Genomic DNA, 13,632 nt, shown 5'->3' with positions numbered 1-13,632 from the left:
GTCAGGTTTTTTTCACCTTCTGGGAGTAAGTTACTCCCAGAACTTACATTCTGGGAGTAAGGTAGGCAGGCAAGGCACTGAGATTTACTAGTGTTTCATATTTTCTCCATTTCTAGGTAAAGTTCCTCCACTTTGGTTTGCTGGAGTCCCAATAATTTGTAAAATATTTTATTTCTTTTTAAGAGATTTTATGATTCTACAATTAGAAATCATTGGTTTTGGCTAATGAAAATGAACTCATATTCAAAATGTTTGTTGATCATAGTTAATCTATAATTTAACACAGGGTCTAAATATTTTTCAAATTAGAGCCAGGTTAGTTTGAATAGCTGTTTTACTTAATGAAAAAATTCTGATAATCACTGTTTGTTTTTGCATGATACTGTATGTAAATGAACCAAAAAAGTCTCTAAAAACAATGCTTTTCCCCAAAACAGAGTTATTAATTATTTGTGGCAGGTAGGTCTACCTTGCACAAAATAATATATTTTTATACAAAAAATAGTCTTATTAATGCAAGTATTTATCTTAATTTACAGCCAAAACGAGACTAGGCAAACAGGAAGACTGGAAAGTGTGAGACAACCTGGAGGAATGACACAAATGTAATGTATTTTAGTTTTCTTCCTGATCCACTGAACAAATGTTCCTTTAAATTGCAACAGTAAATTGCAGAAAAAAAACAAATCCAGGTTTCTTCATTTTAAACCTATCCAGTACGGAAGCAAAACTCATACTTTGTCTGTCCCCACATTTTAGCTTGTGCTGGTATTGATTTTAAACTTTAATTTATCCATGGAGGGTTTTTCATACTGTCGTTTGGCACCGCCCTGCTCCACATGCACACATGGGAGCTGTAGTCATCAGTTTTTATGGATTAAAAAATAGCTACAGCACTCTTTTACAGATGCAGGTCTGTTGGCATCTTACCTTTGGGTGGTTTGAAACTTAAATGCGTAATCACAAGTAAATCCCATGAGGCTGACTGCTTCCTAAAATCATAAAGCATTATTGCGTCTTTTTCATAATGGAGATAAAAAACGCAAACAGTCAGTTGGTGAAAGAACCCAACAAACAACAGAAAGAGGCAAGAAAAGCATAGAAGTTGGTCATCGTTTCAAAAAGTCACAATATCTTTTAATATAAAACACTTTTTTAACATAATGAGGAATCCATCATCAGGACCAATCCACTACCACTTGAGCTCTGCAGCTGGGGAGGAGATCCACCTCGACCACAGCTGACTTCAGTGGGTCCTCCGAGTGCATACAGAAAAGGATTGAAACATGCATTTTACTACATTGTACAAAGTCATAAGCGAAAAAAATGGAGGCTGTATATTTTCCGTCACTGGCAATGAGCCTCCTGCTGCTTTGCATGATGGATCCGGAGGCAAATCAGGGGCAGTCTCAGTAGGTGGGCATGTACAGAGGTGTCCATTTGTTTCCTGGCACTTAGTGGGGAAAGTGCCTTCTTCTCTTTTAGACCGACAGCTGAAGGAAAAGCGGAAACTTGGTGTAAGGCAGGGTATGACTCAACAGACTTTAGATTTCTTAGATAACACTTGTAGACTTGTTTAATTTGGACAAAGCATCTAAGTGTTGGTCCTGTGCTCTGAGGTCCGCACAGTGTTTTTCTGTAGATTCTGACAGTAACATATAGCCGTCTCTTTCTACGTTTGCTCTCCCACCATGTTGCTGGTAATGATCAGTGAGTGAGGAAGCACAATGTCCACCCAGTCTTTCCCTGCAAAGCAAGCACCATTTTCCTTTGTCTATGATCTCACAGATTAGTGAGAAGATTTTAGGAGAATATGAGGAATTTCCTCATTTTTGTCCTTTTTATTCTGACGGCACTTGGATATAGGCATTTCATTCCAAACTTTGTCCCTTTTCCCTCCCTCCCTTTTCTCTTCCAGACACACATTCACACCCACACGGTCACACCACAGAAGCCACAGAGGTGACGGAGGTCACCTTATTGTCTTCAGCCCAAGGCTGCAAGTTCTGCAGGGCGTAGAGGGAGGAGTTATGCAGGCAGAGGGGATCTGGCTGCAGCGGCTGGCTCAACGTCTTCTGGAAAGCTTCTTGCTGAAGCTGCAGCATCAGTCGGTTGGCCTGCTGCCTCTCAGCCTCCCTTTCCTCTGCAGTTTGTCTCCTGTAGGAAGGAGGAGACGAACGGTGAGCGGAGAATCCTTTCAAACCAAAATTATGCTTTGTTTTATTAGGCATGTACAGAAAAAAAATATGCTACATCATTGCATTTTAAGCAGGGTATCAAATCCAGTAATTAATATGGGCTGGTTAGTTGTTTTTTGTTTATTGTTTTGACTTGCCTAAAACAAAAAAAATAGAACAAAACAAATATAGACATTTAAATATGTGTAAACAATTTTGACCTCAAAAATATCAGTTCTGAAACATATTACTTAAAAATAGAATACGCTGCACATGAATGAGGCAATTCATGTGCAGCGTATGAATTGGCAAAAATCCAAATCTGACAAAGTATAAAATTCACAATAAAACCATTGCAGAAAACAATAAGATAGAACAGATATTATGGACACAGAAATAATAGCAATAAAATATGCTGGCTGCAAATATCTATAACAGCAAAAATATATGTATATTTTTTGATGTCATTAAATAAAAATGAAAACTAATATACAAAGTGAGTTAAAATATCAAAATAACTGCATTATGAAAAGGTAAATTCTAAGAAAAATAACTCATCAATAACATTTTTACAGCCAAAATGCTATAGAGGACATTTTAATTCTGTTTTCATGAAAAAAGGAACAAAATAATACATTAAAATCAAAATTTATTTTCACCAATTTCTTAGTTTTATTGATTTGTTCATTTTTTGTAAATAAAATAAAAAACAAGTATTTACAGTAACTGCTCATTCTAAGTCATAAACAAAAATTCTAAAATCAGGCACTGCTGGAATTTAATTAAAAACGTAATTCACAACAAACTCAAATTTCCTTATAAAATTGCAGAAACTGTAGAACTTTTATTAACATTAATTTCCTAATTTCCTAGAAAGATCAATAATATTTTTCTGATTAATCTAATGTTATGCAGAGAGCAAGGCTATAAACAGAAAGGGAAACACGTTGCAGGTGAAAAGCTGCTTATCTGCACACTGGTTGCTGCACCGGAATATTTATTCAGCTCCTGTACTGCAGTATTAGCTCCAGGCCCAGACGGCTGCTGATTGACACGAGTCACAAGAGCTGGGGAGGAGCGGTGGGAAGCTGTGCCTCAAGGTGAAAACTTACATCTGCTTTTCTGTTATATCAGAGTTTATTTTAAAGCACATCCTGTACATCCGGTACGACCATTAATGGAGGAGCTTATACTGACATGGGGATATTTGAGTTTCTAAATGTACCTCCATTTCTCCTTAGATGTAGGTGAAATATTGATTTTATTTAGAACCTACATGATTAAAGAACCAGATTTAACATTCAGATCAATCACGTGTTTGAAACATTAGTAATTTAGGACTCTGTTCTTGATGTTTGTGCAAATTGTAGCAATAAATCTTCAGAAAGGAGAGTAGTGAACAAAAATAGCTGCTCAACAGTGAAATCTGAATGGAAGGTAGGAGTCAGGAGCACACCTCTGAACACCCCCTCTTTTATGCACACCAACCTCCATCCATTAGCCACACATTATTGTTAACAGCATTATCATAATCCGATTCCCCGGCTGTTGATTTGATCATCGTCTTGTTACCAGCGTGGTCGTCACGCAAAGACATCCCTCATGCTCATCCGATCAGATGCAAGACTAACGGGGGGAGCGTGGCATAAATCTCAGCAAAAGTAGGAATCAGAAAAATGAGTTAAACCAATTCCCCCGTTGCGCTTGTGACATGGTGCTCAGTCAGGATACGCTTTGCTGGTGTTTTATTGTGAGCAGACTCATTTTATTACAGCCTGTGGTGCAGACTCAGACTGGATGATGTAATTGTTTGGAGGACTTTCATGTAAAAGCAGTTTTTTTTTCTACAGCTAAATACAACAAACTACAGAACCTAACAGGAATATTTTATGCCATTCTAACCTTTTTACAATAATTTATGAAAAGCAACAAACTTCAAAATATTTTGTATTCGAAATTCTTATGACAATCCGCCATAAAATAATGCATAACTATGAGGTGAGAAAACTTGTGGGGAAGCTTTCCAAAGTTAATGTGAAAAATGACTGGAGACAGCAGGAGACTCTAAACATAAAGCCAGAGCTGCAAGGAATTGGTTTAGACTCTAACTGAGAGTTTGTGCCAATACTTACAAATTTGCATTTATAGCAACTCTTTTGAAAAGAAAATTAAAATGAGAAGAAAAACTTGTATTTTCTAGAGATGTAAAGCTGCAAAGCCACAAAACACTTGGAAATTGTAATTTCTTCTCTGCAATAAAAATCAATCTCAGCCACACATTTTAGATTTAAATTCACAACACAAATTTATGCTTTATTCATCAATTTCTTTTCATGTCAAAATTAAACATTATGTTGTGTTTCTCTCCCACACAAAATCCCAAAAATATGCAACCAAGTTTGTGTTGTAATTTAAGAAAAGAGATGGTTTTAAATTCATAAATCACTGTGTCAATAAATTTACTCCAACCTGCAAAAACTTTTTACCTCTTTAATAACTGCAACGATTATATTAAAAAAAGTCATTTAAAAAGCATTAGGGTCACTTAAACATAAAAACCCTTAAGGTAATGACTTAAGGTAATTTAGCTCTCTGTAATTTGCTTTTGAAATATGCGTCCTGCTCCTTTAACAATGGGCAGGGCATTATAATTTGATTTTCTACTCGTTTACCTCCAAATGACTATAAACAACAGATAGAATGAAGTGAAAGAGCATGTGTGTGTGTATGGATTTGGCAGACGGCTCCTCCTGTGAGTGTTTCAGTATTGCTTTGGACAGCAGGTTTCTAAAAGGCCTTTCAGGAGCCTCACCAGTAATTGTGCTTGGTCAAGCGAACCGGCCTCGACAGGCAGCTAAGCTAAGCAGAATAGGTGTTGAGTTTTACAAGCTCTTCAATGCTTCAGCTTCAGGCCATTGTGCTTAAGGTAAGATGTAGGTGAGCAGTTTAAGAAGGAAGTGACATCTAGAGCTGTCAGTTTATGATAGAAGTAGAATCTGACATTTTTGTCAGATAAAATGACTTAAATCTCTTTGTTTTGGGTTAAGGGATCCGATTTGAAGTGAAGAAAACAGAAAAGAACACCCCTTCCCCTTTCTGCACTCTTACCGCCATTTTGTCCGCCTGTTCTGAAACCAGGTCTTGACTTGTGCATCTGTCATCTTGAGGGCCTTCGCCAGAGTGGCACGCTCAGCCGACGCCAGGTATTTCTGCCGATGGAAGCGTTTCTCCAGCTCACAAATCTGCACCCGGCTGAAGGACGTGCGGGGCTTTTTTCTCTTGGGCGGCGTTCGGTTCTGGTAGGGGTGGCCGATGCGTCGGGTCACCGAGAAGGGTGAGAGGGCGGCTGGAAAATTGAGTGGGAAGAAATAACTTGTTTCACTTTACAAAATTCAAGATGTAAATTATATTTTACAGATTTTTGAAGACTCATATGGACACAATGTAGAAAATGCAAAACATAGATGTATGGCCAGCACTGATTTTAAACACAGCGCTTTAAAAGAAATTTGATTTGAAAAAAATAGGATTATTTAATTGTTAGGGGAGACTCACCTGGGCAAGCCCCCTTTGGAAAAGGATAGTCTGCCAGAAGACCATTGCTGTCTCGCAGGTGAGCGAGTTCTGGGTAATAGCATTTTGCTAATGTCTCCACCGTGCTCCAGACAGGGACCCTGCCGATGTCTCCCTTGGGGAGAGGACAGAGGGACCCGGCAGCCTCCGGCCCCCCTGTGGCCTCCCCAGCTCGGCTCTCCTCTGCCTCCTCCCCTAAAGGAAAGGGAGACACAGTCAGGTCCCACATCTGGAGTACAGCAGCAGCAGTCGGGCTGGCACCAACCCATAGCAGCTAATCATATGAAGAGGGTCTGAATGATGAACAGACTCTATTTTAATGACATTTACTGCTGCTCTCTTAAAGTTGGTCATTTTTACCACAAAATGAAATAAGTCTCATTCAGAGAAAATGAGAGCGGACTTGCAAGGTTATAAAGATAAATCAAGTACAAACAGGCCATCCAGAGAAAATTTGAATGAGCTAGAATGTAAAAACACAGAAGCTAGGAGCAAATTCTGTTTAAACAAAGAACAATCTGATTTAAACAAAATGGATAATTGCACAAAAAGTATTTAATTCTGTCACTAAACCTTTAAATTGTTACATCTGTCAAGTGAAATGGTTTGCATGTAAACATTGCTTTCCTCTGAACGATGCTTTCAAAATCTGCTATGTGGCTAACTACTCAGGACGCCATTATCTCAAGAATGACAGAAAAAAACACTTTCTCAGTTACAGACAAAACGACAAATTGGTATTTGGAAAACCGCGAAAATGACAGGTAGATTCCACTTTGAGGTTAGCAAGATGAAAGCTTAGGAATGCATCGCTGTGGACTGCAGCGATTCAGCATCGCACTAATTAAAGGGATGTTTTATTCTTTTTCTTTTCTAAGAATTCTTGACTATTACTGTTATAACTTGATAATATATAAATAAACCAAATTCACTTCAAAATCTAAAATATTCTGACTAGTTAAACCTGAACTGGATCATTTGAAATATATTTTAAAATTAATAAAACCTTTCCTCTGATTGGTTTGTTAAAGCACACGAAAAGCTTTTGGACTACTCTCAATTAAGAGAACCATAAAAACCGGTACAGGTTAAATCTGACTTGTTCAGAGCTGAGCTAAAGCTAACATGCACACAGTTTGTGTTTTCCGAACCACACATGCAGGGTATTAATGACAACTTATCCTCTGCATCATAAAATATCTATGAATCCTGTCTATTTTGTCAGCCGTGGGTAAACAGGTGATCAATAAATGTAATGAGATCGTCGGCCATGGATCTACTCTGCAGCCCACATTCTCCTTCTGAAGCTGAAAGGAAATCAAATGCTAAATAAAAGGAGAAAAGAAAAAAAAAAACAAGAAAAAATAAAACAGTGCATGTTTGTGTGGTTCTTCCCCAGCAAGCTGTTTGCCTGCTGTCTTACAGGCTGTTTATTTGTTTTTGTTTTGTCAGAGAAGCTCACCAGGAGCCAAAATGAATATGAAAACATCTGCATAGGTGTCCCCCCCGGGGCTGCTGCTGCTGCTATCAGAGTTTCAGCACGCTGAAAATTCATTTGCCCGCACACACAATGACAATTTGGATGGGAAATGGAACACGAAGCTATTATCCGTGCTACAGTCATTTCCATGGAGCTGCGAGAGTCCCCTGATGGTGCTGAACACGATTGGCAAATTGAGGCGCACACGAGCAAATGATTTGTAAAGAACAGATGAGCAACTAGATTCCGCTGTAACAGTGGGTCACATAAAGTTTACATAGGCGCTGTGTGAATTAGCAGCACACATTTAGAGTCTGACACGGAAAGCAGGCCTAACCCTGACCTATCCATTTCCTCCCCTTATTGTTATTTTTAATCTTCTGTGATATTTTTATTGGATCATAATACAACTTAACATTATGTGTTCACTTTGATGATCGCTCAATAACAATAAAATAGCAATTGCACCCAAATGATGCACCTTTTGGGACACGGATAACCCTCTCTGGTATTTAATCAAGACTTTACACAAACAAAAAACTCAGTTTTATTTCTATAACTTCACTGTAAGTGGACTGCAACACCTTTATAGTCATTATCCTTGATTTTTAGAGAAATTGCTGCTTAAATAAGCTTGGAGCTTTACAGGTCACGGAGGGAGAACACGGAGGAGGCCTGTTGTTGCTCCCAGCCGCAGGTCTGGCCAAATAATCCTACATTAGGAGGCTATTTCAGGCCATCTGTGGCCTAACTAATGGGCCAGGCACATAGGAGCACGTTCAGAGGCAACCAAACGAGCTGCAGGCTCTTTTGGAGATGCCAACTGCTGCAAGGCATTGCCTTACAGACTCTGAAATGCAGCTGAATTTGTATCACACGTGTGCTGCTGTAATGCATGAGCCAGCTGTAAAAGCGTTTATGACCTGAGGTTGTAGAAACTGTGCAGAATACCAGGAAATGGCAGGAAAAGGATAAGTTTTATAGTTTATAGTCAAAATAGCCAAAGCACAAAACAATTGTTTAGAATATGAGCATATTTTGTGACTTTTTCTTGTGAATATTAGATATTTGAATTTTTATATTTAGTGTGATAACAAATGATCATGAATAACATTGTATTATATTATTCAAGGAGCTGCTTTATTTAATAAGAAAATTTATTATAATAAAATAATAGTGTTAGTAAATTTATGTTATAATTATCAATTTAATAGTGTTGGCATAATCAGTTTAACGGCCTGTGTGGTGTCGATCCTTCATGGGGTCACATGAAACTCTTCCAACATAAAGGGAAGAGCAAATAAAAGCAGAAATTCTACAAAATAATTGGACTTTTACTCCTTCTTTATTAAGGTAAAGAAGCGAAAAAGAAGAATGAAACGGGTGGAAATACAAAATCTTTTTCCTCGGTAACACAATTTAGCATACGCATTATCGAAAAAATAAAATGCCACCGTGGAGAATATGTTTCCCATAATAAAACCACTTATACTTAATAACACTTCTCAGTGACAGCGCCTCCCTTCCCCACTGCGGATATTACCTCCGCAGCAATCTAATAAATATATCCGCGAAGGATTCTAAGGGGGGATATTGAAATATAACGTGAACATACATTGCTATTTATTACACAACACGGGACAAAAAGGAGAGGACTCTGTTTTCCGTCACCCTGAAATAAAAACAAGCAGCGCGGGGAGGAGTTCCGCTGCTCTCAGACATATTTACTGCAGAGAGAAAAGACTAATTATGCCTTATTGCTTCTAGGTGAATTATGGAGCTGCTCATCTGTATCATGACACTGAAATGCGTCAACAATCCACATTATTGATGCATGATAATCATGATCATCTTTATTCTTATTATTGGCGGAAGTGTAAATGCTGAAATTGGTCATTTATTACCTGGATTACTTAGATTTTGCTCGGATTTATTCATTTAAATAAGTCCTGCTCACATTCGACTGTGAATTATATTTCATCTGACACATTGTTTACATTCACTATTTATTTATTGCATATTTAGTTGGTTGTTTTAACGGGTTTTAACGTTTGAGGTTATAACTCCATACTGCACTACTTAATTTCGAACGTATTGTTCTTGTTTCTTTGATTAATATTTAATTTCACGTTTTAATGTTGCTTATTAAAGCTATTAACTAATTTAAATTATATATATACCATTTATTTATTATCCTTCTTTGTTATGATAATCTGAGCGGTACTTCTTCTACCAAAATTAGAAAATCAAAAAGTAAACCTAAAACTTAAAACTTTACAATCTATTCTAATAAGATATTATCACACATCAACTAGGATTGATTACGGGATGAATTGATCATATTTATGCAAAATGAATCTAAAATATGACATAAATCAGCTCTGAGTGATTGGGTATTAGATTATGACTCTCAGTCCGTTCTGCAGATTGAGGCTCATAACATCCCGTATACATCTTCATTTTTTTGCGCCTGTCTGGTTTTGCGTTGGCCACCGTGATGAATGGTGGTGAATTTCTGCCCCATATTACGTGAAAAACGAGAGTCTGTGGCGTAGTTTACCGGGTTTTGTTTACATCCGCGCTAAACGAGCTGCAATGAACGCCAGAGTTACACAGCCCGAAAGCCTTTTGGCAAAACGTTGAGCTGATCTGAGCTGCACTGGAGGGCATTTTTCCTCCTCTGGTTTCATCCTGGAGAGGCGAGGAGGAGAAAAAAGAAACGCGGATAATCATTCAAACTTGCTGGAAGGAGAGATGACTTATAGGTTTTCATAGGAAACGAAACGGGACAAATCTGGAGTGTTTCTACGTCCTGATGAGGGAAAGAACCACGCGGGCGCTCCTGCTGCGGATCTTTGGCTGATCAATACAGAGGGACGAAAATAAGCAGCAAAAATAATTACACAAAGCCGAGAGAAGTTAAACGAAAGGCCCTCTGTGACTATGAGCAAAATTGATAAGTCTATTTACACTGTATCTTTTTGCAGATGACATATCGTCCACTAGTATTGAATAATTAATTACGCAGAAGGAACTGAAATATTAATATTTAATTCGTGGCGAGGATGACGCATTTCCAGAAAGTTTACCATTTTTATTCTTAAATCTAAGAGCTTATTGAAAAGTAAAAATCTGAATCAAAATATAAAAAGGTTTATTTTGGGAATAGCCCGTTTTATAAAATAATCAGCAGTAACATAATCTATAAAATGTATATCTGCTTGTTTTAAACTCAATTTATTGTTTTACAAACTTAATTACGTGTTAATGCTGCAATAGAAATATGAATAATCATAACAGCAAAAGTATTTGGAAATTTCACTCAAAAGACAAATAATCACTTTCTATTTTATTTTTAAACATCTGCGAATGTGGGTCACGAATAAAAATATATTGAAATATATGCAATAGATAATGAGACTAAGATAAACTGACAAAATATCACTAAAACATAGTCAATTTTCGTTTGTAAAATAAGAAAGTATGTTTTATTTTAATTAGTTAAATGTTACGATTACTTTTATTATCTATGTTTCGATTAAACAAATAAATTAGGAGTAGAAACCACGAAGCTCAGACAGCTAATTGCAACATTTCGGTTATTGTGTCAAAAAAATTAATTATTTCAAGCAGTAGCGAAATAAGCAGAATAAACTGGAGTTCAGTCCTGAACTCATTTCAATTTTATTTTATTTCAATAATAATAATAATAATAATAATAATAATAATAATAATAATAATAATAATAATAATAATAATAATAATAATAATAATAATAAATAATAAATAATAATTAATAATAATAATTAATAATAATGTAATTTCTGTGACACATCCTTTTCTCCATTGTCTCAAAGAGGAAGAAAAAAATCATCATTCTCATAAAAGAGCGGGGAGAGTCGTTATCCGTCATCCGCTGTAAATGGAGAGTGATCGTCCAATACTGATTCATCAGCACGTCTGTGTCAATTTCAGCTCTCGTTCATCAGGCTGCCCTTCCAGCATAATAAAAGTGACTCTGTGAGCGCCTATGGTTCGTTGCAGATTACAACCTAAAAATTAAAACATATCTTCGCTTTGTCTGCACAATCCATCCCTCATTTTCTATTTGTATCAGTTAGTGACTAAATTGTCTGAATTTAATTTCACGGTAAAGTAAATCCACCTGGAAGGAAAAAATGAAAGAAAACATTATTTTTAATTATTATTATTATTATTATTATTACTATTACTATTTACCTGTTAGTCTGTCCTTGGCAAACCTCCTACTGCTCTCCATCCATGGGAAGGTGAAGTTGGCCGGGTTGCCCATCCCCATGCCAGGCACAGCGGGGATTCCGGGGGGCGGATGCGGCGCGGCAGCCGCTGACGGTGGAGGCGGAGGCGGCATCGGTCTGTGGGCCGGCACCCGGATCACCCCGCCCGAGTTCCCGGAGTTCACATTTACGTTCATGTTCATGTTCATGCTGACGTTCATGTTCATGTTGACGTTGTAGGAGCAGGCCGGGTTGTAGACGCTGTTGTAGCCGTTGCTGTAGACATTGGGGGCCAGCGCGTAATCCGGGTCGCCGGTCCGGTTGGGCAGCATGCAGCCGCTGGACTGGTCCGAGCTGTTGAGGATTTGGTCGATTCCGAAGCTGATGGGCTCATGCTGCTGCTGGTGTGTCTGGTTCACCTCCTCGATCCCAGTGTGCTCCATAGTTTATTTTAGTGATGATCTCACTATTTTAGATTTGTAGTTTTTTCGAGTCTGGGGAAATGAAGCACTTGCTCTTACAAGACTGTTCTGCTGAATTTAAGCATCAACTCCCAGGAAACCAATAACGCGTCCGGTGCTATCCAAAATCATGCCATTATTTCTGTCCTGCATTGGGATCGGGTGTTTCCTAAATTAAAAGCCAATCCGTCTGGCGTAGGCTATCCATCTTTAACAGAGCTCTCTTTCCAAGTGAATTAGCAACGAGGAGCTGATCAACGAGGAAAACCCGTCGACGATGCGTGTGGTTTATCCAAAGAACTTTACTCACTGACCAAAATCCGTGATTCTGGGATGAAGCAGCTCTCTGGAGAGACTTGATGCGCTTTGTTCGCCTACTATCGCAGAGGCAATCCATACGCAGGAAACATGGCAAAAAAACCGAGCTCCTCGGATCAAAAACAAAGCAAGAAAAACCGGTACAAACCCGAGGAAGCGGGAAAAAAGGGAAGACAACAACAATATAATAATAAAGCGCTGACCTCGCTGGCTCGTATATTAATTGGAGGTGAGCGCTGAAAGAGGGCTCTGTTGTGCTGAATAGCGAAGTGCACTTGCAAGCGTATCAGCAGGTGAGCCTGCCCTCTGCGTAACAGCGTAAAAAGCAGCCATTCGGTCCTCCAGCCAGCCAGCCCTCCCTCTCATCCCTCATTCTCCTCCTCCCTCCACCAGGACAGTTGTTTTGCTCGGATGTCTTAAAGAGGCCGCAGCATATGTTGTGAACAGCTTTTCTGGTGTTTTAGGATTTGTGCGTTTTAATTCAACAGAAGTGCGCTTTTAAATTGAAACTAAAGAAGCAAAAATCAATCGGCCAGAGACCTCTATTAAGTGGGTCAAGCATATATTTCTTTACAATAAATAAATAAAATAAAACTCACACTATGTTTTTACTATAAATTTGTCATCCAAAAGCATGCTTATTTACTTATTGAACTTTGGATAAAGATTCTGGAACTTTCTGTTTGAGTCAAACCTGTTACCTTCGTCACAGCTTGCAGCGCATTTCCTCTCTTTTATACACCATGGTACAGTCATCAGGAAAAGAAAAAAAAAAAAAGATTCGGCCAAACCAATTCTGACCCCAGCCCAAAATAAAACCGGAAGTGGTATGGACAACGAAATTTCAGATTGATCCATCTCTAATGAAAACTGTTCTGAAATAAAATATTTTGAGGCATCCGATTTTTTTTTTCTTGTAACTGTAACCTAGGTAGTCATAAAAGATTATAAATAAACAAATACATAAATAAACATAATCCTTCAAATACCACATAATCATTTTAAAATGGCTAAAAATATTGATTTAATAGTTTAATATGATTGTTTGTTACAATTTGAAGATATTGACTTTCAGCACTATTATTGTCACTGTTACTGTAACCTGCCTAATAGCATATCCAACCAATTGTCTTAACTACAGAACTTTAAGTCCCGCCCATTTTGATGGGAAGGCCTCACTTGTCAAACAATTATTTGCTCTTCTGCAGCATGGTCAAAATTATTACATTTGTTAATAAAAACTGCATGAAAAACATTTGTTAAATTCTATGCTTAGTAAATTATTTGTGTCTGCTTTCAGCTGTTGTTTAAATGTTAATATATGTATTGAATTGTGACACTGCTGGAGCTCCATAGTAGCTTTTTCA

General features: G+C 37.8%; 1 protein-coding gene across 4 annotated transcripts; it reads right to left on the bottom strand.

Annotated features, from left to right (window-relative positions):
- Window positions 1-1,115: 1,115 nt before the first annotated feature.
- Window positions 1,116-12,647, bottom strand: tlx2 (T cell leukemia homeobox 2). 4 transcript variants are annotated; one of them, XM_044126477.1, is made up of 5 exons: window positions 11,470-12,554; window positions 5,733-5,945; window positions 5,286-5,523; window positions 1,977-2,157; window positions 1,116-1,493 (listed from the first exon to the last, which is right to left on the bottom strand). In XM_044126477.1, exons 1-5 carry the CDS (start codon window positions 11,927-11,929, stop codon window positions 1,482-1,484), a joined length of 1,104 nt encoding a protein of 367 aa, XP_043982412.1. In that variant the 5' UTR covers window positions 11,930-12,554; the 3' UTR covers window positions 1,116-1,481. The 4 variants fall into 4 exon arrangements, with proteins under 4 accessions (XP_043982412.1, XP_043982415.1, XP_043982411.1 ...); XM_044126480.1 differs by lacking the exon at window positions 5,733-5,945 and having other exon boundaries at window positions 11,470-12,647; XM_044126476.1 differs by lacking the exon at window positions 1,116-1,493 and having other exon boundaries at window positions 1,941-2,157; window positions 11,470-12,556.
- Between the last annotated feature and the right edge of the window lie 985 nt (window positions 12,648-13,632).

The sequence above is a fragment of the Gambusia affinis genome, linkage group LG09 (genome assembly GCF_019740435.1).
Source record: "Gambusia affinis linkage group LG09, SWU_Gaff_1.0, whole genome shotgun sequence".
Lineage (NCBI taxonomy): Eukaryota > Metazoa > Chordata > Actinopteri > Cyprinodontiformes > Poeciliidae > Gambusia > Gambusia affinis.
Note: the sequence above shows the minus strand (reverse complement) of the source record. Positions and strands in the feature narration are given on the sequence as shown.